The sequence below is a fragment of the Hyaena hyaena genome, unplaced genomic scaffold, assembly GCF_003009895.1.
Source record: "Hyaena hyaena isolate Hyena2069 unplaced genomic scaffold, ASM300989v1 scaffold_70, whole genome shotgun sequence".
Lineage (NCBI taxonomy): Eukaryota > Metazoa > Chordata > Mammalia > Carnivora > Hyaenidae > Hyaena > Hyaena hyaena.
The window spans coordinates 3,111,861-3,137,786 of NW_024080701.1; the positions used below are offsets into that span (position 1 = coordinate 3,111,861).

Below are 25,926 nucleotides of genomic sequence, written 5' to 3' on the forward strand. Positions count from 1 at the left end.
CATCTGTAATTTTTTATGTTTATTTATTTTTGAGAGAGAGAGAGAGAGAATGTGAGCAGCGGGGCAGAGAGAGAGGGAGACACAGAATCTGAAGCAGGCTCTAGGCTTTGAGCTATCAGCACGGAGCCTGACATGAGGCTCGAACCCACGAACAATGAGATCATGACCTGAGCCAAAGTTGGACAGACTCGTAACCGACTGAGCCACCAGGTGCTCTATTAATATGTCATCTTTAACATGTGGTTACTTCCATCATCTTACCTGGACTCATTTAGACCTTTGTTGCAACAAGATTCATGTACCTCCGTTAGATGCTGTTTGACAAATTTTTCCTACTTGAGTTCATCCCCTGCCTCATGATGATCCAGAAGTACTAGAAGATACCTGCTGGGCCATTTTCTCCCTTACTGATGGTCCAAATGAATGGATTGAAATGGTTGTGAAATGGGAGTTGTGCCCCAACTTGGGAAGCTTTTAGGAGCTAGTGAATTGACAGTTGTGACTGATGACAGTGTCATTCTGGATGCTGTTTCATGTATCTTTTAAGCTGTTGAGAAACTAGTATAATGATTGATGAATATGGAGGTTTGAACGAAATGGAATGTCTGCAAAACTATGAAAATGAGTCTGTGTACCAAGCTTCATTAAGCTTGATTGAAAAGTATTTTCCGATAGAGGAAGAAGGGAATCAAAATGTTGTGCCAGAAACTACCCTACCAAGTTAAGGATGGCACTCCTGGGACCTTTAACTTTTAGATTGTACATCTGAGGTATAAAGTCGTGTACTATGTTTGGTATGTTTGCCTTACTGTTTTTCTAATAAGAACTTTTAAAATGTGGTTTGTTATTGTAGTACTTTTTATGACAAAAGTTTACTGAATAGTTCCTAACTATATACATACTGTGAAGCTTTTCCTCTCAGTGGATTTCTTATTTCTTTGTGGAATTTTGTGTCTTGTGATGTCCTATAACTAACAATTAAATCCGACCCTTTACTTAAAAAAAAAAAGCAATAGCTATGGGATCAGCAGACAGTCAGAGGCTAGCGAGTTCAGGTCAGGGGAGGAAGCCTAGGACTTTGTTGCAGTTCTTTTAGAGGAAGCTGGTACAGGCCTTCATACAGACATGGGGATTATTTTGGAGTACCCAGAGGTAAGGATGGGAATGCATGGATTCTTGGAGATCTTGGTGTAAGACGAGGGGAAAATTGGCATTGGTCAGTCATGCTCCTTGGTATTTACCCAAAGGAGTAGAAAACTTAGGGCCACACAAAAACCTGTGCTTGAAATGTTTTAGCAGCTTTATTCTTAATTGCCAAAGCTTGAAAGCAGCCAAAATGTCCTTCAGTAGGTAAATGGATAAACTGTGTTACATCTGACAATGGAATATTATTCAGTGCGAAAAAAGAAATGAGTTATCAAATCATGAGAAGACAGGGAAGAACCCTAAGTGAATATTACCAAGTGAAATAAACCAATCCGAAAAGGCTACATATTGTGATTCCATCTATATGGCAGGTTGGGGAGAGGGAGGAAGGAATGACTAGACAGAATATAGAAAATTGTAGGTCACTGACATTATTCTGTATTATACTATGATGATAGACACATGTGATTATACATATGTCAAAATTCACAGAACTGTATAACACAAAGAATGAACCCTAATTTGAACTATGGGGCTTTTGTTAATAGTATCAATATTGTCTCACCTATCGTAACAAATGTACCACAGTAATGCAAGATGTTAATAGGGGAAACTAAGAAAGGGAGAGATAGCTTAAGGGATGCCTGGGGACTCGACTTTCTAGTAAGTTTTTCTCTAAACCTGTGACTTAAAAAATAAAGTCTTTTAACTTAAGAGTCAATAAATTTGGAGAAAATAGTGTTTGCGTTGCATATGGCAGATGTAGTGCTGCTGTTTGTAATACACTAAGAAGTCTTTTATTTTGACAAGTAAAAGAAAAACAGTCCTGTAGAAAAATGGGCAAAGAATAGAAATAGACCCTTTTCAGGAGAGCAAATCTAAATGGCCCAAAAATGAATAAGTCAAACACACTGTTATCATAATAGCAATGAGATATGAGTTTGTATCATTCAAACTAAGAGTGGTTAAAAAAAAAAAAAAAAAAGACACCAATACTGGTGTGTCTGGGTGACTCAGTTGGTTAAGCATCCGACTCTTGATTTTGGCTTAGGTCATGATCTCATGGTTCGTGAGTTTGAGCCCCATATTGGGTTCTGGGCTGACAGTGTGAAACCTCCTTGAGATTCTCTCTCTCCTTTTGTCTCTGCCCCTTCCATATTTTCTCTCTCTCAAAATAAATAAACATTAAAAAAAGAATTTCAAAAAGCAGCAATACTGTTTGCTGCTGGAAATAGGAAAGAAACATGACATACATTGTCAATGGAAATTTTTTGAAAACAATATGTCATTATTTACGAAAATAAGAAATATTTTATCCTTTGACCTGGCAGTCCCATTCCTGAAACTTACTCTATAAAAATAAAACACCGGGAGCACCTGAATGGCTCAGTCAGTGGACATCCATCTCTTGATCTTGGCTCAGGTCTTGTTTTCAGGGCTGTAAGTTCAAGCCCTGCATTGGGCTCCATGCCAGGAATGAAGCCTACTTAAGAAAATAAATAAATAAATAAAAATAAAAACACCAGTACATAAGGGTATATGGTTAAGGATATTTACTGAAGCATTGTTAGTAGGGATAAAATACTAGAAACGAAGTACCCATTCGTAGGGGAATGGTTGAATCAGTTTTTGTGTGTTTATATAATAGAATATATCGCAGATGACTTAGAAGAGTTTTCCTGAGATGATATTGATTGAGAAAATCAGTGTGTATAATAACATGCTGTTTTTTAAATAAGTAACAAAAACTCATAAATGTGTGTGTGTTTATGATTATGACTGTGGGAAGAACAAGAAATGGTGCCAGTTATTAACATGTTACCTCAAGGTATGGGGTTAATGTAGAAAGAAGGAAAGAGGAAGGGAGAATAGGAAAGCAAATAAAAAAGGAATAAAGTTGGGGTCTCTGGGTGGCTCAGTCAGTTAAGTGTCCGGCTCTGAGTGTCCGCTCAGGTCATGATCTCATGGTTCGTGAGCTTAAGCCCTGCATTGACTCTGCACTGATTGTACAGGGCCTGCTTGGGATTCTGTCTGTCTCCCCTTCTCTGCACCCTCCCGCTCATGTGCATGCGTGCATTCTCTCTCTTTAAATAAATAAAACTTTTTTAAAAAGATTGACTTGTCTTTAAAAAAAAAAAAAGAAAATAAGGCATTTCCTCCACAGCATGAATATCTCAATTATTTTATTTTTGAATTATTTTGTTATCCCAGTTTTTCATTCATTCATTAGAGAGAGAGAGAGAGTATGTGAGTGGGTGGAAAGAGGGAAAGGGCAGAGGGAGAGAGAATCTAGAATCGCAAGCAGGCTCTACATTCACTGTGGAGCCTGACTCAGAGCTCAGTCCTCTGACCTTGAGATTGTGACCTGAGCCAAAATCAAGAGTTGTTCAGTCAACTGACTGAGACACCCAGGTGCCCCTATCTCAATGATTTTAAATTGTGTGTGTGTGTGACTGTGGCTGTGGTATGTATATTGAAAAAGGAAAAATTATATATATGGCACACAACCTGTATGTTCATAGTATACTTTGTGATAAAAAAGGGATTGCAAGTTTATGTGCATTGTATGTGTTCATTTCAGTGAAAACAAACAGAAAGAACTGTATATCCTTGTATATGTGAAGGAAAGTATGGAATGACATACTTGTTGGATATATTCTCCCTACCTTAGTACTGAAGGCTTAGTACTGTTGGATACTTAAATGTGTGGCATTAGGGGTAAGGAAAGGTTAACTTTTTCTTCATGCATTGTTGTATTAACTTAATACAAAAAATGAGTGTTCTTTGTAATTTGAAAAACAGCAAAGAATAAAATGTAAGTGTGTGTTTCTGATAAGCTTCAAATTAGGTCATTTAATAATGGCGTGTGTGTGTGTGTGTGTGAAATTTTGGGATGAGATTATAACTCTCTTCACATGCAATGTAAAGGTTAATGGAGCAGAAAACTCCAAAAGCAGTTAATAAATGGCAGTAGGATTAGAGTTTATTGCTTTTGGCTGAAATATAACAAAATATTATTAATTTTTTTTGAGGTTTTATTTTATTTTTGAGAGAGAGAGAGTGAGCAGGGGAGAGGCAGAGAGAGAGGGAGACAGAACTTTAAGCAGGCTCCAGGCTCTGCGCTGTCAGCACAGAGCCCAATGCTGGGCTCAAACCCCACTAGCCACGAGATCATGACTGAGCTGAAGTCAGACTCAACCAAGTGAGCCACCCAGGAGCCCTTACAAAATATTATTGAAACTTCTAATACTAAATACTAAAGAAGAAATACTATAGAGGAGACTTGGTAAAGTTTCTTCCAGTGTAAAGCAAAATAACAGGACGTAAGGAAACCATGAAGACAGGTTTAAATTGTAGGGTAATGGCTTTGTGTTTAGTTGATAAGATTTCCCTTTCCCGGCCACTCCATGTGTAGTTACTTTGTTAGCTGCAGAGTATCACACTGGTTAAATGCAAGAGCTTTGTTTAGAAGTACTTAGTGCCTATGGCACGTAAATTTTCTCCTTTAATAATAGTAACTATCTCATGGTTGTATTGTGAGGAGTACTAAATCATTCAAGGTGCTGAGACCCTAACACAAAATAATTGCTAAGTAAATGTTACTGGCTATATGGATCTAAAACCCTGGCTTTGAATAAAAACACTTCTAATGAAGTATTCATTGTGCCAAGCAATCCTAACTGTTATCTTTAAACAATAGGAGCGGTGCCTAGCACAGCATTTTGCATTAGTAGGCACTCTATAAATATTGTTTGAATAAAAATTTTAACTTCTTTTACTTGATTTTATTAAACTCTGAGTAGTTTAACATTATTTCACATTTTTCTGTTTGTTTTCAGAAAATTGAAAGGAAAAGTACATCGGTAGGGTAATAATATGTGTGAATCTCAGGTAATGGATTCAAGAATAAAAGAGACTTGTATGTTATACAGTCTCAGTAGGGGAATATGGGGCTACTAATTTGTATTTTAAAGAATAATTATGGAGAAGAGGAGTCAGGGAAGATGGCAGAGTAGGAAATGATGAAGTTTTGGGATGATGGTGGGGTGGTCTGGAGCTAGTGGCCAAGAAAGAATTCTTGAAGACATCTTTGTTGCAGAAAGGTGATTTTATTAAAGCACGGGGACAGGACCCATGGGCAGAAAGAACTTCACTGGGTTTGTGACAGGTAACTGATTATACACCATCAGGTTGGGAGGGGGTTAGAGATAGAATAAGTCTCTAAGGTATTTTGAAAGCAAGGTTTCCAGGACCTTGAGGGGCCAGGTGCTGTTAGGAAAATGCCATTTATTACTGTTTAGTAAAGCCTCAGTCATGAGACCCTTCAGATGTATATCAGAGGGCCATAAGCTTGGAGTATGACTGCTGGCACGTATCTTGGGGGAGCTGAGATAAAGGAATTTTCATAGGCTAAAGTAGACTTATAGGACCTTGGGGGGTCAGGATAATGTTAAGCTAAGATTCCCTTTTGCCCCTAGCAGAGTGTCGTCATGGGGCAGCTGAGCTCCTAGAAGGAGGTCACTCTGCTGGTTTCAAGGACTTGTCAATGGCTGTAGGCAGCAAGGGAATTTAATTTTTCGTTTGCCTTTGTTTCCCACATGAACATCAAAACTCTTAAACCCCTTTCCTTTGTTCTTGGGTAGCCAGGAGCATACTAGGAATATCACACAGATCCCACCTAGGGTGGGGGGATGCTGTTAGCCTGTACTGTGCCCTCAGCTTGCCTTATGCTCCCTTATCAGGAAGCATGAGGACTTTGTTTCCCCAGCTAGGCAGGATTTACATTAGGCAAAACTGTCTGATATAATGGCTTTTGGAGCTCTGGATTCTGTTGAAGGCTTGCAACTTCCAGAGGAAGACTTGGAGGATAAATTGCAGTTAATTTCTGTCAATTTCAGCTTCTAGCACAGCAGCAGTTACCCATTCTTTATCCTTAGCCACGTGGCAGGCAGCTGTGCATGGGCCCTGGAGCATCTTGCACACAGCCTGCAGGAGTCGGGTGGACAAAAAGGACCCTGTCTTCCAAATATCAGGAATCTGTGCTGATTGCCAATTCCTGCTTGGGATCACAGAATTGCAAAGAGTTGAGCAGTCATTGTTGTTGCAAGTTTCCCATTTTTGCAAGTCCCTTCCTATCCAGCTGATGTGAAGTCCAGGGGATTTAAAGTAACAACTACCCACTCCACTCCTACTTCATTTTTCTGTTTTTCCCTGTTTGGCAGTCAGACATTAAAGACCAGGGCATTGAAAAACAGCTATACACATGGGGAAAATTAGAAAGTGACCGTGCGTTCCCAAGAAAAGGCTCAGAAAAGACCACCTGCTAGAAACTTAGGTTTACACCTCAGGCTGATCCTTGGGACAGAGACAGCCTACAGTTATGGGAAAAACAAAAACAATAAACAAAGAGAATAACGAGACACAGCACACGCCAGGGAAAGGAGAGAATCTGATTTCCAGAGTTACTACATTATTAGATTCAGATGTTCAGTTTTCAACGTAAAAAGTCACAAGGCATATAAAGAAACCTGAAAATGTGGCCTATTCAAAGGAAAAAAAACATCATCAACAGAAACTGTCCCTTAAAAAGCCCTAATGGCAGATATATTAAACAAAGACTATAGACCAATAGTCTTAAAGATGCTCAGAGAACTGAAGATAGATGTGGAGGAAGTCAAGAAACCAATGTATAAACAAAATGTTATTCTTCAATCATGTATTTTGCTATATTTCATTGGTATATGTTGTTCTTTTCATTGCTTTCTGAGTAGTTTATAATTTTAGTTTTGATTTCTTCTTTAAGGGTTATCTATAAGTGGGTTTCTTAATTTCTTTGCTACCTAGTTGCCCTTGTGCTAAGTTTTCATGGTAGAACAATAGCTTGCTTATCATATTCCTTGAGACTGCCATAAATAATGCAGTACACAATAAGATGAAAGAAAATAAAATCTAATTCTTAGCATGACCCCAATACTTTAGTCTTATCTCCCTATGTATCTGATTTTCCAAATTCCATCTGAACAGCTATGTATTTTCGTTACTCCAAGCTTTATGTGTGTTGTTTATCCAACCTAGAAGATCATCTCCATCATGAAAGTCGTTGTCTTTTTATTTATTTATTTATTTCAAGAGACAAAAAGCATGCCTGCAAGCAGGGGAGGGTCACAGAGAGAGAGAATCCCAAGCAAGCTTTGTACTGTCAGCACAGAGCCTGATGCAGGGCTTGATCCCACAAACTGTGAGAGCATGATCTGAGCCAAAATCAAGAGTCAAATGCTTAACCAACTGAACCACCCAAGCACCCTTGGAAATCCTTTTGTCTTGAGACTCAGTTCAGATGTTCCCTATTTCATGAAATCTTGCCAGGTTCTCCAGCCAGGATTCCTTTTGCTTTTTAGGTTCTGTTGAATATCTTCATTTTGCCCTTCAAGATGAATTTTTCAACCTTTTCCATCTTATTCTCTGCCCCAAGGGTGACCTTTTGGATTAAAAAATGGACTCCCTTAACTTCTGGCTTGAGGTTGGCATTGAATAATGGAAAACCACAGCAGGACATCAGAGGGGGAGATTTCTTCCCACAGGGTTGTCTTGGTCTGGCCTCATCAGTTTGTGTTTTTGGCCAGGGGGAGGGCAGGTGTCTTTCATCATCTTTATATTTGTTTTGGAGGTAGAATTGCCATAAAATAGTTTATTAGTATCAGATATACACCATAGTGATTTGACAGTTATATACATTATGAAATGCTCACCACCATAAGTATAATTACCATCTGTTACCATATGAAGTTATTACAGTGTTACTAACTGTATTCCCTGTGCTATACTTTGCATCCCTGTAGCTTATTTTATAAATAGAAATTTGTACTTTTACATCTCCTCACTTATTTCAACCATCCCCTAAACCCTCTTCCTTCTGACAACTACCAATTCTGTTTTAGGAGTCTATTTCTGCTTTTTGTTTGTTTATTTGTTTGTTTCTTAGATTTTACATATGAGAGAAATCATGGTATTTTTTTTTTTTTCTGTCTGACTTAGTTCATTTAGCATAATACCTTCTGGGTCTATTCATGATGCTGCAAATGGCAAGATTTCATTCTTTTTATGGCTGAGTAATATTCCATTGTATAATATATATCATGTATTTATTTATATATTGATGGGCACAGGTTACTTCCATATCTTGGCTATTGTAAATAATGCTACAGTGAACATAGATGTTTATTTATCTCTTGGAATTAGGTATTTTCATTTTATGAGTAAGTATGCAGAAGTAGAATTACAGGATCATAGGATATTTCTATTTTTAATATTTTGAGAATCTCCAGACCTTTTTGCACAGGGACTCCACACATACTCCCACCAGCAGTGCACTATGCATCCTTTTTTCCACATCCTCACCAAAACTCGTTATTTCTGGTCTTTTTGACACTAGCCATTTTGACTGGTGTGAGGTGATAACATTTTTGCACTGCTGGTAGGAATGCAAACTGGTACAGGCACTCTGGAAAACAGTACAGAGGTTTGTCAAAAAATTAAAAATAAGAACTACCCTGTGATCCAGCAATTGCACTAGGTATTTATCCAAGGGATATAGGTATGCTGTTTTGAAGGGGCACACGCCCCCCAATGTTTATAGCAGCGCTATCGACAGTAGCCTAAATATGAAAAGAGCCCAAATGTCCATCGATGGATGAATGGATAAAGAAGATGTGGTATATTAATGCAATGGAGTATCCCTTGGCAATCAAAAAGAATGAAATCTTGCCATTTGCAACAATGTGGATGGAACTAGAGGGTATTATGCTAAGCAAAATTAGTCAGAGAAAGACAAATATCATTATGACTTCACTCATATGTGGAATTTAAGATATAAAACAGATTAACATAAGGGAAGAGAAGCAAAAATAATATAAAAAAAAGAGAAGGGGACAAATCATAAGAGACTCTTAAATATAGAGAACAAACAGAAGATGGCCGGAGGGGTTTTGGGTGGGGGGATGGGCTAAATGGGCAAGAGACATTAAGGAGGACACTTGTTGGGATGAGCACTGGGTGTTATATGTAGAGGATGAATCACTGGATTCTACTTCTGAAATCATTATCACTATATGCTAGCTTGGATGTAAATTAGAAAAATTTTAAAAAGAAAAAAAAAGAAAGTGATCCAGTTTAATTCTTTTGCATGTAGCCATCCATCTGGTCTAATGTGTCATACAAGGCCAATGTTTTCTTACTGATTTTCTGTGTGTATGATCTATCCGTTGATGTAAATAGGCTGTTACAATGTTACATTGTATATTACTTTTAACATATTACTGTCGACTTCTTCCTTTATGTCTTAATATTTGTGTTACATATTTAGGTGGCCCTGTGCATAGATGTCTATAAGTGTTATATCCTCTTATTGGATTGATCCCTTTATCACTATGTAATATTGTTCTTTGTGTATTGTTACAGTCTTTGTTTTAAAAGTCTTTTTTGTCTGATGTAAGTATTGCTCCCCCAGCTTTTATTTCTTTTTTTCAAGTAGGCTTCATGCCCAGCATGGAGCCCAATGTGGGACTTGAACTCATGGCCCTGAGATCAAGACCTGAGCTGAGATCAAGAGTCGAAAGCTTAGCTGACTGAGTCACCCAGGTGCCTCTCTCTTCCTGCTTTTAAGATTGTCTCTTTATATTTTGTTTTTGACATTTTAATTATTATGTCTCTTGGTGTGGATCTCCTTGGGTTCATCTTGTTTTGGGCTTTCTTTGCCTCTTAGACCTAGATGTCTGTTTTCTTATCCAGGTTAAGGAAGTTTTCAGCTTTATTTCTTCAAATAAATTTTCTGTCCCTGTCTCTCTTTCTTCTTCTTGGACTCATATAATGCAAATGTTAGTATGCTTGTTGTTATTTTGGAGATCCCTTAACTTATTCTTAGGTGCTTTTTAAAAATCTCTGTTTCATTGATGAGGAAACAAGTAAGGTTACTTGCCAAGGAGCCAGGCTTTGAACCTAGAAAATTCCAAAGCCTGTGTTCTTTTTTTTTTTTAATAATTTTTTTAAATGTTTATTTTTGAGAGAGAGAGAAAGAGACAGAAAATGAGCAGGGGATGGGAAAAGAGAGAGGGAGACACAGAATATGAAGCAGGCTCCAGGTTCCAAGCTTAACAGCACAGAGCCTGATGTGGGGCTCAAACTCACAAACTGTGAGATCATGACCTGAACTGAAGTTGAACGCTCAACTGACTGAGCCACCCAGACACCTCCCCAAAGCCTCTGCTCTTAATAATTAAACTATAGGTAGCTATTTAAAGGAAAAGAAATCATTTTAAGAACTTTACCCAACACCAGGCCCTATTAAAAAATATATTTTACATGAATCCTCTGTCTTTAAAGAACAAGCTCCACCTCTACTTTTCTATACTACTACCACAAGTTTGGAGAGAGGATGGGTCAATAGATCCACAAATAGTATCAACCTTACCCCAACCTTTCTATGTGTTAAGAAGTGTAAGTACAATTCTGGGATTTTTTTTTTTAAAGTTTTAATTTTCATTCCAGTTAGTTAACATACAGTATTATGTTAGTTTCAGGTGTGCAGTATAGTGATTGAATAATTCCGTATATCACTACTCTGGATTATTTTTTAAAATTTCTTTTAAGGTTTTATTTATTTAAGTTATCCCTACACCCAATATGGGATTGAACTTAGAACCCTGAGATTAAGAGTCACTCTCTCTTCCCACTGAGCCAACCTGGCACTCCTGGGTTATTTTTTTAAGTTTGTTTGTTTGTTTATTTATTTAAACTTTTTTTTTTTAATATTTTATTTATTTCTAGGAGAGCAAGAGAGAGACAGCGTGAGCAGGGGAGGGTCAGAGAGAGAGGGAGTCACAGACAGAAACAGGCTCCAGGCTCTGAGCTGGCAGTCAGCACAGAGCCCGACGCGGGGCTTGAACCCACGAACCGCGAGATCATGACCTAAGCGAAAGTCAGACGCTTAACCGACTAAGCCACCCAGGCGCCCCAAGTTTATTTATTTATTTTGATAGAGAGGGAGGCAGGCAATTCCAAGTAGGCTCTGCACCATCCACGTGGAGCCCGATGCAAGGATCAAACTTCCGAGCCATGAGATCATGACCTGAGACAAAATCAAAGATGAACACAACTGACTGAGCCTCCCAGTCACCCCACCCCTGGGTATTTTTAATCTAAAAATATTATAAAGTATTTCAAGCACACGTGACTATTAATTCCCTATAATTTTACAAGAATGAATTCACTTTCAGAAAAAGATTACTGGGGAAAATTTATTCATTCAAATGTGTTCTTACGTGCTTACTGTATGTTGGACACGAGGTTGGACATTGAAAATTTTAAAATGATATGGTCTCTCAATCTCCTATGGGAAGGACTATAGTGACATGTTCTCTACTTTCGTTGTTATAGCTGTTCCAGGATTTGGGGACTGAAGTACTGTCTGGAGCCGCCAAAGGGTACAACATATGCCTTTTTGCCTATGGACAGACAGGTTCTGGGAAGACTTACACCATGCTGGGGACCCCAGTGAGTATTGGTGTTGGAATATGTCTCTTTCTGTTGCCACAGCAAGCTTGAATCTCACATGTCCTTGCTACTGAGGGATAGAATATGAATTTCACAATCAAATTTAACAAGATTTAATGGGTTGTCTTCTGTATTAAGAATGGATTTCTCAGCACTTGACTCACTCACTCAGTGAACTTTGAATAATTAGCCCCTCCTTATTAAAATCCTGAAGAACCTTAGAATTTTACAACTCCCTTTGATGAAGTAGACCTTGTCAGTCCTGAATTTCTCATATCATTTCCAATTTCATCGCTTGAAGCTTTTTAATACCTTTGGAGTGGACCAGACACAGACTGACTCTTAAGTGCTGCCTAGGGCTGTGCAGAAATGGGGCTATGTGTTCAATCTGAGTGTTGGAGAGAAGCAGGAGAACCAGCTACTGGGATGGAACTTCAGAAAGTGTGAGGGAATTAGGAGAACTTTGTCATGGAAAATTGGGAGGGTAGAGGTCCTTAAGCAATCCTCTTTGTTTCAAGTTTAGAAGTCCTTTGGTTAGTTGAACTAGTGGGACGGGTAGCAAATAACGCTACACACGAACATTGTCTGGGACCTTATTCCTTCTGAAAGATTACCCCCTAGGGGCATCTGGGTGGCTCAGTCGGTTGAGCTTCTGACTTTGGCTGAGGTTATGATCTCATAGATTGTGAGTTTGAGCCCCAAATTGGGCTTTGTCTGCTTCAGCATGGAGTCTGCTTCAGATTCTCTGTCTCCCTCTCTCTTCCCCTCTCTCATGCATCCACTCTCTGAAAAATAAATATTATTTCTCACACCCTACACAAAAATAAACTCAAAATGTATGAAAGACCTAAACATAACACAGAAAGCCATCAAAATCCTAGAGGAGAAAGCAAGCTAAAACCTCTTCGACCTCAGCGGCAGCAACTTCTTACTCAGCACATCTCTGGAGGCAAGGGAAACAAAAGCAAAAATGAACTACTGTGACCTCATCAAGATAAAAAGCTTCTGCAATGTGAAGGAAACATCAGCAAAACTAAAAGTCAACCAACGGAATAGGAGAAGACATTTGCAAATGACCTATCAGGTAAAGGGTTAGTATCCAAAATCTATAAAGAATTCATCAAACTCAACACCCATAAAACAAATAATCCAGTGAAGAAGTGGGCAAAAGACATGAATAGACACTTTTCCAAAGAAGACATCCAGATGGCTAACAGACACATGAAAAAATGCTCAACATCACTCATCATTAGAGAAATACAGATTAAAACCACAATGAGATACCACTTCACACCAGTCAGAATGGCTAAAATTAACAATTTGCAACAACAGATGTTGGTGAGGATGTGGAGAAAAAGGAACCCTTTTGGACTGCTGGTGGGAATGTAAATTGGTGTAGGAACTCTGGAAAATAGTATGGGGGTTCCTCAAAATTTAAAAATAGAACTACCCTATGACCCAGCAATTGCACTACTAAGTATTTATCCAAAGGATACAGGTGTGCTATTTCAGAGGGGCACATGCACCCCAGTGTCTATGGCAGCACTATTGACAATAGTCAAAGTATGGAAAGAGCCCAAATGTCATTGACAGATGAATGGATAAAGATGTGATACAAACACACACACGCACGCACACACACATGCACAATGGAGTATTCCTCAGCAATCAAAAAGAATGAAATCTTGCCATTTGCAACAATATGGATGGCACTAGAGGGTATTATGGTAAGCAAAATTAGAGAAAGACAAATATCGTATGACTTCACTCATGTGGAATTTAAGATATAAAACAGATGAACATAAGGGAAGGGAAGCAAAAATAATATAAAAACAGGGAGGGTGACAAAACATAAGAGACTCTTAAATATAGAGAACAAACAGAGGGTTGCTGGAGGGGTTGTGGGAGGGGGGATGGGCTAAATGGGTGAGGGGCATTAGAGAAGACACTTGTTGGGATGAGCACTGGGTGTTCTATGTAGAAGATGAATCACTGGATTCTACTGAAATCATTGAAATCATTATTGCAGTATATGGTAATTTGGATGCAAATTAAAAAAAATTTTTTAAAAGGAAAAACAGAGATCCAGCTATTTTTTTCCAGAAATTGGGAAGCTAATCTTAAAATGCATATGCAAATTAAAGGGTCTCAGGACATCCAAAACAGTTTTGAAAAAGAACAGATTTGGAGGTTATGTACTCCTTGACTTCATCATTTACTAGAAAGATAAACTAAACAATATTGTATGGACCTTTTATGAAGACTGACCTATAAATCAATGGAAGAAAATTTAAAAAGTCAAGAAATAAGACTTAAACTTTCCACAGTATGCCAAGACAATCCAATGGGCAAAGAATAGTATTTTCACAAAATGTTGCTGGGACAACTAGACATGCCCATGCAAATGAAAGATGCTGAAACTCTACCTCATAACTACAAATAATTCAAAATTGTTCATAGATATAAATTTAAGTGTTAAAATTACCGTTTTTTTTGAAAAAGAGTAGATCATTGGAATGTTGAATTAGGTGATGACCAGATAAACTACAGCAAAATCAAAGCGCGTCTGGGGCGCCTGAGTGGCTTAGTCGGTTAAGTGTCCGACTTTCGCTTGGGTCATGGTCTCGCGGTTCGTGGGTTCGAGCCCCGCGTCGGGCTCTGTGCTGACTGCCAGCTCAGAGCCTGGAGACTGTTTCAGTCTGTGACTCCCTCTCTCTCTGACCCTCCCCTGCTCATGCTGTCTCTCTCTCTCTCTCTCCTAGAAATAAATAAAAAACATTAAAAAAAAAAATAAACTACAGCAAAATCATAAGTGGCAAGGAAAAAAAACAGATAAATTGGACTTTTTCAAAATTAACATTTTTATGCTAAAAATAATAAAGTAGAAAGACAATCTAAAAAATAAATAAACATAAAAAAACAACATTACCCCTGCTGCCTTGGGCTCAGCTCATTGCTACTATGTCTGTGTTTAGTGTGATTTTATATATTTGAAATTAAAAGAAGAAAATGCCTACTAAACCATGGGTATAAAACCTTTAACCTGTGTACATGTTAATTAATAGTGGGTCTAAGATGAAAAAAGAAGCTACTTTTCCCTAAATGTTTATTTTATTTTATTTTATTTTTTAATTCATTTATTTTGAGAGGGGGCATGGGAGGAGGGGTAGAAAGAGAGGGAGAGAATTTCAATCAGGCTCAGCACTGTCAATGCAGAGCCCACAGTGGGACTGGATCTCATGAACTGTGAGGTCACAACCTGAGCCAAAATCAAGAATCAGATGCTTAACCCATTGAGCCATCCAGAACCTCCCCATGTGTATTTTATTTTTTAAAAATTTTAATGTTTATTTATTTTTGAGAGAGCTTAAACAGGGAAGGGGCAGAGAGAGAGGGAGACAGAAGATTCAAAGCAGGCCCTGTGCTGAAAGCAGTGAGCCCAATGTGGGGCTTGAACTCACGAATTGTGAGATCATGACCTGAGTAAAAGTTGTCACTCGACCAACTGAGCCACCCAGGCACCCCCTAAATGTATATTTTAAATATCCATGTAGTCTAGTTCTGTGTGTGTAGGGATAGAAGTGTTTTGGGAGGATCCACCATGATAAATAGGTTTATCCATGAAGGATGTAGTTTTTATTGCATGAAAGCAGGTACTACCTGATGTTTGTTTAGCTTCTTTAGTTTGTTAGCTTCTCCACTCTTCCTTCTTAAGATGGTGATCTGCCTCTCAGCTGTTACATTCCTCCCATGAGTGTCTCCTGAGAGCACAGGCAAATAGAGTCTTCTACATACTTCAGTGAACCTCCCTAAAATGAAGAGGCTAGCACAGGGAACCCATGTACCCATCCCCCTGCCCACCTTGGTTCCTGGTTGTTGCAGGAGAGCTTCACTGTAAGTGAGCAGTAATGCTTTCCTTTCTTCTCTTCTCTAGGCCTCTGTTGGGTTGACGCCACGGATATGTGAGGTATTTACTCTATTTTGACTAGATCCTCTCAAAGTACACCTCCTTTGTACTCTCCCTTCAGTGAAACTCCAACCCTCTGGTTTGTGCAGGGTCTCTTCATCAGGGAGGAAGACTATGCCCCACTGCCTTCCTCATGTAGGATAAAAGTAAGGTAAGAACCTGTAAGGCCCTGGAGCCTAAGATACTTCCATTTCCACTCCAAATTCTAGCATGTCCGCTGTCCTCTATTTGCTTCAAGAGTTATCCAGAGGAATGGAGAATAGCCACAGCAGAAATATTTTGCAGTATAGGGCCATGAGAAACATACTTAGATCTTTGGGTTGCAGGAAACTTAATTTCTGTCCCCAGTCTTAACAAACAGGTGTTTCCTGTGGACCAGCTTGCCCTAGTTGTCTGGTTTCCTTTTCTTCACTTTCCTTAGAGTTTAACACCAGCTGTTGGAATTTCTCTTCCAGCTCCAGTAGGTTGTTCTTTGGATCATTAGTTCCTAAGCTCTAGTTCCAAGACAGTGCTGACTACTACCATATGAAGTTTTAACCAGCCTGTAGCAAGAATGTTGGTGCAAGGTTACCAATTGGCCCTAATTTTTTGTATTCTGTTTTTTTGGTGTTCAATGTCCTTTTTAAGAAACATGAGATGTAATTCATATACCATAAAATTCATGCTTCCAAAGTGTATAGTGCAGTGATTTTTAAAATATTTACAAGGTTGTTCAGTCATCCTTACTAATTCCAGAATATTTTCATCACCCCAAAAAGAATAAATGCTCTTTTTAAAATTTAAATGATAGTGAACATTATTTACAGATTTTTTAAGTTGGCAAAGTAAAATTTGTAGGCATGTATATGTGTGTCTGTGAGCATGTACATATATATTAAATGTGAAATCTGGGAACCACTATTCTGAGAGACATCTGGGATTCCTGTGTCCAAATCTGGGAATGTTAAGACGAAACAGTTTATCAGAAGAACGTGTATAGGGTTCAGCTCTGAGCGAGAGCCTTTTTTTCCTAGTCACTGGCTTCACAGGCAAACATCTATGTTCTGATGAGGAAGACCTTTCTGTGAGAAGTTTGTTTTCCTACTTGACAAAATCTTTGCTGATTTTAATTAAGAATTATAGCTATTTTGTTGTTATTATTTTGAAGATTTTAAATAATCTGTACATCCAACCATGGGGCTCGATCTCACAACCCCAAGATCCAGAGTAGTATACTCCAGCAGCTGAGCCAGCCAGATGCCCAGCTATGTTATTATTTTGAAAAGGAATGAAATGCTAATAGATAGCTATAAGATAGAGCATATGTTAACCAGAATCACAGTGTATAAAACAGGTGAAATGAGAATTGTCCTACTTAAATTAGGGGTAGGGGCAGGAATATTTCTCATTTAGCTGTCCTCATTGCTCAACAGTGGCTCTCGAGATGTCATCACAGAACAATAAGAGCTCAAAGATCATGTTTGAAAATCACTTAAGAAAGAAGCCTGTAGGGGCACCTGGGTGGCTCAGTCAGCTAAGCTTCCGACTTTAGCTCAGGTCATGATATTGCGGTTCGTGGGTTCGAGCCCCGCATCAGGCTCTGTGCTCACAGCCAGTTCAGAGCCTGGAGCCTGTCTTCCAATTATGTATCTCTCTCTCTCTCTCTCTCTCTGACTCTCCCCTGCTCACGCTATCTCTATTTCTCTCTCAAAAAATAAAACATTAAAAAATTTAAAACAAAAAAAGAAAGAAGCCTGTAGACTCTGCAGTATGGTGGCCTGATCAAGATACAGGCAGGTGACAGCATTCTAAAACCATGCTGAAATAGCCTCTTGAAGGCTAAATTTGAATCAGCACTGACTTTGTAAACCTAAAACTGTCAAGTGATGACAGCTAACACTAGCAACACATTGTGCACATGTAGAAAGAGACTTGACAAGAATCCCTGGCATGATCAAGGTCTCAGAGTGTTAGAGGTAGAATTAAATCAAGAATTAAAACCTTCTGATTCTTGTCTTAGTGTTTTCCCTACATTTTCCCCCAATCTAATATGTTGCCTTTTTTCACAAAGTAATTTTGAAAAGATGTCCCCATTTTTCAAAATCTCATTATGTGCCTTGTTCCATATGTCTCTAGTTTCCTGGAAATCTATAATGAACGAGTGCGGGATCTGCTCAAACAATCTGATCAAAAAAAGTCCTACAGTCTGCGGGTCAGAGAGCACCCAGAGATGGGGCCCTATGTACAAGGTGAGCCACTGTGTTTCTAGAGGTCTGAGACCAAACTGAATTCTAGGAAGCTTTTCTCATGATCACTGATTGGTTTAATAAATATATAATGAATACTTACTATGTGCTACCTACTGTACTAGATGCTGGATGTATAACAATAGTCAGAAAAGACAGTCCTGCCCTCACAGGCAGACTTACAGTCTGGTAGGGGTGAGGCAAAAAGCAAACAATTATAAGTAGTGCTAAAAGCTAATAAAAAGGTAAATAGATGTCGTAATGGAAAAGAGCATTGGGCAGTGTAGGCAGTCCATCTGCATAGCGTGGTCCGGAAACACTTCTGTGAGGAGATTCAGAAGCCAGTCATGTGAAGAACAGTGTAGCAGGGGGAAGAGTGATCAGGTAGAAGGAGCAGCATGAACGAGAGCCCCTGGGAGAAGGGTTGGGTGATTGCAAGGAGACCAGTGTGTTTAAAGCATGGTGGATGAGAGGGAAAGTGGCATGGTATAAGGTTGGGGCTGTGGTGCCAGGTCCAGCAGGGCCTGAACTGACTCCCACATCAGCCAGTCTCCTTTCAGGGCACTTTCTCTTCCAATGGTGGTGATAGGGAGATGAGGAAATGTCACACACAGGACAGGTCAGTGCTGCTTCCTCATTGAGCGCTAATGTTTGGTGTCTGATACCGTCTGTCTTTTTCCATTAGGCTAGGTCTATTAAGTAGAAACAGTAGTGTTGTTTTGTGGAGGAAGTTTTTACCCTTTCAGGCCACTTAAAATAACACTCAAATCTATGCTCCTATTCCCTCAGAGATACGCTAATTTAAATCCTGACAAAAGAGAGTTACATCAGAGATAAGAGTTGGTCTCTTCTTTGACCAGGGTATGGCCAGGGGAGGTGTGCCAGTCACTGATTCTGCTACCCATGTCTTTTCCCAAAAGTTCCATCATAAACAGCAGCCTGGAAACAACAAAAATACCATTTGCTTTGCTGAGAGCCAGTGTAGTTTACTCCGTAAAACTCTATGGATATATATTTCCGTGTAAAGCACTTTGAAGGAAGACCAGGAGTTGATGGAGTAGTGTCACAATTTCTCACCTTTGTATTTTATTTTAGTGTGTGTGTGTGTGTGTGTGTGTGTGTGTGTGTGTGTGGTGTGGGGAGACCTCAGACACAGTCTGGGTGTCTTCATTGCACAGAAGCTAAAATGAAGCTGCAAGAAGCTAGGGGATATTCCCAAATCACAGCTGGTTGGGGCACGGTTGGAACTGGGAACGTTGCCTAGAATAGGAGGAGATAAGTGGGGCAGAATCCTGTACATCAGGGAGGCCTGTGATCGTATATTCTTTGATTGGCATTGCATCTGAAACCTGGAGAAGGAAGGAACTTATGCAAGGTCATTCACCTTGGGTCATACACCCAGTGAGAAGAACTGGACTGAAATCCCAGGGCTCTTCGGAATACCTTCATGGAGTAAACCCTCAGGGGGTGGGGAGGATGGTTGGTAGGAAATAATTCCAGCCCAGCGAAAAGTCTTTTAGATCCTTTGGGTTACATGTTTCTTAAAATTGATCTGGATTTTCTCACATCATGACAAATAAAGGTCAACATTCCTCCCATTTCTCAATGAAGGAGCCTTGACCTTAAATATTAGAGAACCAGCCTTGGAATCTAAGACTGAATAGTCACTCTGAACTATTACTATTCCCATTACTGCTCTCTGAGGGCATTACAGCAAACTTTTTACCTTTAGTTTTTTCAAACGTTTGCTTTCTTCATTCATTCATTTATATTATCTGCCTGCCTGCCTCTGTATGTGTCTGGGTACCTCTGTCTTTGGGCTCATACATTCTGTGAATGTGATTCCAAAGTGGAAAGTGGTTTCTGTTTTGAAACCAGTTCTCCAGGAGTTTATCGAGTACTGACTACATGCCTGTACTTTTTTTTTTTAATTTTTTTTTTAATGTTTTATTTATTTCTAGAAGAGAGAGAGAGAGACAGCGTGAGCAGGGGAGGGTCAGAGAGAGAGGGAGTCACAGACTGAAACAGGCTCCAGGCTCTGAGCTGGCAGTCAGCACAGAGCCCGACGCGGGGCTCGAACCCACGAACCGCGAGATCATGACCTAAGTGAAAGTTGGACGCTTAACCGACTAAGCCACCCAGGCGCCCCATACATGCCTATACTTTTTAGGGTACCACAGGGAATATGAAAATATAAGAACTTACACTTCTAGTTCAGAATTGTGAGATGGAACTTGAGAGTTGCCCAAATCAAAGGAAAGGAAGGGGCTAGCCTATTACCTTCCATTAAAAAGGTTTATTAATTAGAGGACAGATTAAGTTGAAATCTGAAATGTACAAAGGCCTGCCCGAAGCACACATGAGAGGCTAGTGGTTATAGGGTCTGAATCATTATCTAACTGAGAAGAAGACAGTGTTCTGTTTTTGCCTTGGCCTTTATCTTAGCATATGTGCTGCTGAAGCTAGTACAGCTTTGACCTTTATCTTAATATAAAGGGATAAGGTACAAAGCAGAAGGTGTTGGAAGTAGGTAATTGGGTTTCCGAAAAAAAAATTTTTATGTGTGTATTCTGGGTGTTCAATCTACATGTTTATTTTTTTTCTTTTTAATTTTTTAAAAAATTTTTAATTCTTAAAACTTTTTTCTCTTTGCCTTTATGCACTTACCAGGACCTCTGGCACCATATCAATATTAAAGTGCTAGCAGTATTTAGTCTTGTTTCCAGGGGGAAGCTTCAACATTTTACCAATAAGTATGATATTTGCAGTAGTGTTTGTTTTTAATAAATATTCTTTATCACACACTTATAAAACTATAACAAAAATATAGGACCAGGTTTTTAAAAAAGTTTTCCAATCTATGGCAAATCAACACTTTGGTAAAATAAAGATGAATTAGGGGTGCTTGGTTGGCTCAGTCGGAGGAGCATGTAACTGTTGATCTTGGGGCTGTGAGTTTGAGCCCCACCTTGTATGTAGACATTACTTAAAAATAAAATCTTAGGGGCGCCTGGGTGGCTTAGTCGGTTAAGCGTCCGACTTTTGCTTGGGTCATGATCTCGCAGTTCGTGGGTTCGAGCCCCGCATCGGGCTCTGTGCTGACTGCCAGCTCAGAGCCTGGAGCCTGTTTCAGTCTGTGACTCCCTCTCTCTCTGACCCTCCCCTGCTCACGCTGTCTCTCTCTCTCTCTCCTAGAAATAAATTAAAAAAAAAATAAATAAATAAAATAAAATCTTAGAAAAAAAGATAAATTTCTAGAAAAATGAAGAAGGCATCTTGATTATAAGCTCATTCTTTTTACAAATTCCAAAAATATAAAATCTCTTGTCTTATTGTTATAAAAGTTTTTAAAACCCTCAATTTCTGTTTCTATCCCATTACATACCAGTAACAGCTTGAGAACTGGCCCCAGTCTTTGGATCAGCTTTGAGAAACATTGCCATAGCAGGTTAAGGGAATTCTTTTTTTCTCTAAAAGATTTCTTAAGAGTTTTTTGTTTTTTTGCTTTTAATTTTTTTTTTTTTTTTTTTTTTTGAGAGAGCACCAGCAGGAGAGAGGCAGAGAGAGAGACAGAGACAGAGACAGAGAGAACGAAAATCCCAAGCTGCCAGAACAGAGCAGTGTGGGACTTGACCTCACTAACCATGACACCATGACTGAGCGGAAACCAAGAGTCAGATGCTTAACCTGCTGGGCCACCCAGGCACTCTTAAGAGTTTTTGTTTTTAACTTTGAAACAAATTAAACTTTTGAAAAAGTTGCAAATACAATATAAAGAACTTTTTTTCTTGAACCTTTTGACAGTGAATTGCCAGCCTAATGACCCATCTCCCCTGATTATTTTTAGAGTTTTTTCACTCCATTCCTCCAAATAGGAATGTTCTCCTGTATACTCACAACACAACCACCGAAATCAGGAGATTAACTTCAGCATGTTACTACCACCTAATCATTAGAACCCACTTAAGTTTCCCTAACTGTCCTGATAATTGCCTATTTGAGAATCACGGGTTAGATTGTCTCTCTGGGACTCTTTAGTCTGGAAAGTTTCCTTGGTCTCTCTTTAACTTTCATGAACTTTGACAACGATCAAATGGTGTACAATTTTAATTTGTCCCATTACTCGTGATATTTAAGGTGATATCTGCCCGCCTTCTTCACTCTGAAATTGCTATTTTCCTTTTGTGATCAACAAGTATTTGTGGGGCAGTACTGTGAAATCATGTACATAATCCATTTTCATCTAACTTTCAATTTATTTATTTCAGTTTAGATTCATGATTTCCTATTTTATTCAATGGGTTATCTTCTGTTCCTGTGATTTTTTTTTTATTTTGATGCTCAGTGCACTCAGGAATCCCCTGAGTACACTTCTGTGACATTTTGACACATCACTGTTGTTCTTTGGGCACCTCCTTGTTTTCTAGCACAGAGATATTCCAGGCTCATCTACTTTCTGTGCCTCAGTCTTAGAATCAGCCATTTCTCCTAGGAGTCCTGTTCCTTTTTATTGGAGAATAATATTTAGAAGCTAGGTCTGGGTGCTATGTATGTCTAGATGTCCCTCTGAGTGTAGAGAGCTAAGTAATCTGTGTTCACACCAGTACCTCTAATTGTAGTCCAACACAGCAGAGTTCATTCTGGATTTCTCCCTTTTCATATTTGTAATTTCTTTATCTAACGGGAGAGATTTCTTTGATCTACTTTCCTACATGTAATCAGTCTCCTTGCCATTGCTGTCCCCTCTCATGTGGGTGTCCACCTTCTGCACATGGTGGGCTTCTTGAGTCTGTAGTTTAATATCAGTTGTGGATATTTTTTAGTCATTATGTGTTCTAATAATTGCTTTTTCCCCCCTCCTTTCCTTTGTAACTCCACTTACAGGTATGTTAGACTAATTTCTGTGCTGTGATTCTTACCCTCTTGTCTATATCTGTGCTTTATTTGGGTATATGATTCTGAACATGTTTCTATTCACTGTTTTTTTCCAGCTGTATCTAACCTGCTAGTAAACTTAAATATTGAATTGTTATTTTCACTGTAGTACTTTTTATTTCCCAAATTCCATTTGATCCTTTCAGTATAGTTTCCAGTTTTCTTTGAAGTTTTATAATCTTGTATTTTAGTTCTTGAAAATAGTAAGCAGAGTTACTTTAAAGTTACCATAACCTCAGTGTCTGAATTTTTCTTGCATTTATATTGCCTATTATTTTTGCTGGTTTTCATTTATTTATTGCCAGATCTACTTGGATTTTTGGTTTGTTATAATTTTGTGGCAGATGATGTTTGCTGATTTTGTTAAAATAGAAATAATTTGAAGGTGTAGGACATTGGTATCTATCTGTGCAGAAGACTTACCTTTATTTGTGCCAGGTTTCTACATATGCTAGTGATCCAGAATCACCTCAGTCCAATTTAAGATTTAAGAATGTTCAAAGCTGCGCTGCAAACCCTTCAAAGGCTGTTTACTTCTAACTCTTTTATTCCTGTGTTTTAGCCCTTTGGGGTTCCGGCTCAAGTGGGGTTCTATAGTGGGTGGGCTCTGGACTGCAGTCTGTCTTCCCTAGACCTGTGAGGTTGTCAGGGGAACTGCTCTGAGCCATATCCCCTCAAGATTTGGCAAATGACTTCAGAGGAAAAGTGTCCCCAAATGCTGGCCTCTTTTCTCTGGGCTTTCATCTTTGCCCAGTATATGGCCCAGAAAATTTTCACTATCTGGGTATCCGTCTGTGCCTTAAAACTTAGGTCTTTAATGTTAATTGTCCAGATTTTTCTAATAGTCTGTCCTGGAAGGATTGGTTTGTGTTATGTCATTTTCCAAATGTCAAATGTCATTTGCCATTACCACATTTTTAAAACTCTTTTTATTATAGAGAATGTTGAATATATACAAAAATAGGCTAATGTAATTAACCCCTATGTATTCAAGACCCAGTTACAGTAATCATTAACGCCTGGCCAGTTTTGGTCTACTTATATTACCTATCTACTTTTCCTCATTCTGTATTGTTTTAAGGCAAATTATAGATGTCACATCAATTCATCTATAATATTTTAGCGTATAGCCCTAAAAGATAAAGATTTAAAAAAAAAACATAACCACAGAAATATAACATCTAAATAATAAAAATTTCTTTTTAATTTATTATTTTATTTCATTTAAAAATTTTAATTACTTATTTATTAATAATTTTTAAAATGTTTATTTTAGAGAGTCAGAGTGTGAGCGGGCAAGGGGTAGAGAGAGAGGGAGACACAGACCCTGAAGCAGGCTCCAGGATCTGAGCTGTCAGCATGGAGCCTGATGCAGGGCTTAAACTCATGAACTGTGAGATCATGACCTGAGCCAAAGTCGGAGGCTTAACCAACTGAGCCACCTACGTGCCCCTTTTATTTATTTTTTTAATTTTAGTTTATATCTAGCATAGTTAACATACAGTGTTATATTAGTTTCAGGTGTACTATATAGTGATCCAACAATTCCATACATCACCCAGTGTTCATCACCTATGTAATCCCCGTCACCTATTTCACCTATCTCCCTAATCTCCCTAACCACCTCCCGTCTGATAACTATCAGTTTGTTCTTTATAGTTTAAGAGTCTGTTTTTTGTTTTCTTCTGTTTTTTCCCCCTTTGTTCATTTGTTTTGTTTCTAAACCACATATGAGTGAAATCATATGGTATTTATCTTTCAGACTTATTTCACTGAGCATTATACTTTTTAGCTTCATCTGTGTTGTTGTAAATGGCAAAATTTCATTCTTAAAATTTGTTTTTAATGTTTATTTATTTTTGAAAGAGAGAGAGAGAACATGAGCAGGGGAGGGTCAGGGAGAGAGGGAGACGCAGAATCTGAAACAGGCTCCGAGCTCTGAGCTGTTAGCACAGAACCGGATATGGGACTCAAACTCATGAACTGTGAGATTGTGACCTGAGCTGAAGTGAGATGCTCAACCAACTGAACCACCCAGGCACCTCAAGATTTCATTCTTTTTTATGGCTGAGTAATATTCTATTGTGTGTGTGTGTGTGTGTGTGTGTGTGTGTGTATTATATATATAATAATATATATATAATATATATCTCTCTCACAATTTTTATTTGGTTTGTTTTTTGTTTTGTTTTGTGTTTTGAGAGAGAGAGAGAGAGAACAAGCAGAGGGAGGAAGAGAGAGAATCCCAAGTAGGTTCTGTGCTCAGTGTGGAGCTCAACTTTGGGCTTAACCCCTTGACCCCAGGATCATGACCTGAGCTGAAATCAAGTGTAGGACACTCAACCAACTGAGTCACCCAGGCACCCTTATACTACAATTTCTCTTTCCATTCATCTGTCAATGGACACTGGACTGCTTCCATATTTTGGCTATTGTAAATAATGCTGCAATAAACAGAAGTGCATATATCTTTTCAAATTAGAATTTTTGTATTCTTGGAGCCCCTGGGTGGCTCAGTCAGTTGAATGTCCAACTTTGACTTGGGTCATGATCTCACAGTTGGTAATTTTGAGCCCTATGTTGGGCTCTGTGCTGACGTTCAGGGCCTGGAGCCTGCTTCGGACTCTGTGTCTCCCTCTCTCTCTCGCCCCTCCCTCGCTCATACTCTCTCTCTCTCTTTCTCAAAATAAAGAAACATTAAAAAAGTAAAAAAAAAAAAAAAAAGAATTTTTGTATTTTTTTAGTAAATAGTGGAATTATTGGACCATATGGTAGTTCTGTTTTTAATTTTTTGAGGAACCTCCATACTGTTTTCCACAGTGGCCACACCAGTTTACATTATTACCAACAGTGCACGAGGGTTCCTTCTTCTCCACATCCTTGTCAACCCTTGTTGTTTCTTGTGTTCTTGATTTTAGCCATTCTGACAGGTGTGAGGTGATATCTCATTTTGGCTTTAACAATAATTTCTTAGTATAAAGAAATCCAGTTGTTGAAATTGCTTTGCTAATTTTTTTTTTTTTTTTTTTTTTTGCTAATTTTTAGCCTAGTTGTATTCAGCAATGGCCAGCGAAGTTACTTTGTTCCTGAATCTCTAGTTCAATT

The 25,926-nt window shown here is 38.7% G+C and overlaps 1 protein-coding gene across 1 annotated transcript in view; it reads left to right on the top strand.

Moving 5' to 3' along the window:
- The window catches only part of STARD9 (StAR related lipid transfer domain containing 9), a 125,928-nt gene that overhangs the window by 41,633 nt on the left and 58,369 nt on the right, over window positions 1-25,926 (top strand). The window contains exons 4-7 of the mRNA XM_039232845.1: window positions 11,578-11,694; window positions 15,629-15,661; window positions 15,751-15,812; window positions 17,777-17,889. Coding sequence (XP_039088776.1) covers window positions 11,578-11,694; window positions 15,629-15,661; window positions 15,751-15,812; window positions 17,777-17,889 — 325 coding nt within the window. The remainder of the gene's footprint in view (window positions 1-11,577; window positions 11,695-15,628; window positions 15,662-15,750; window positions 15,813-17,776; window positions 17,890-25,926) is intronic.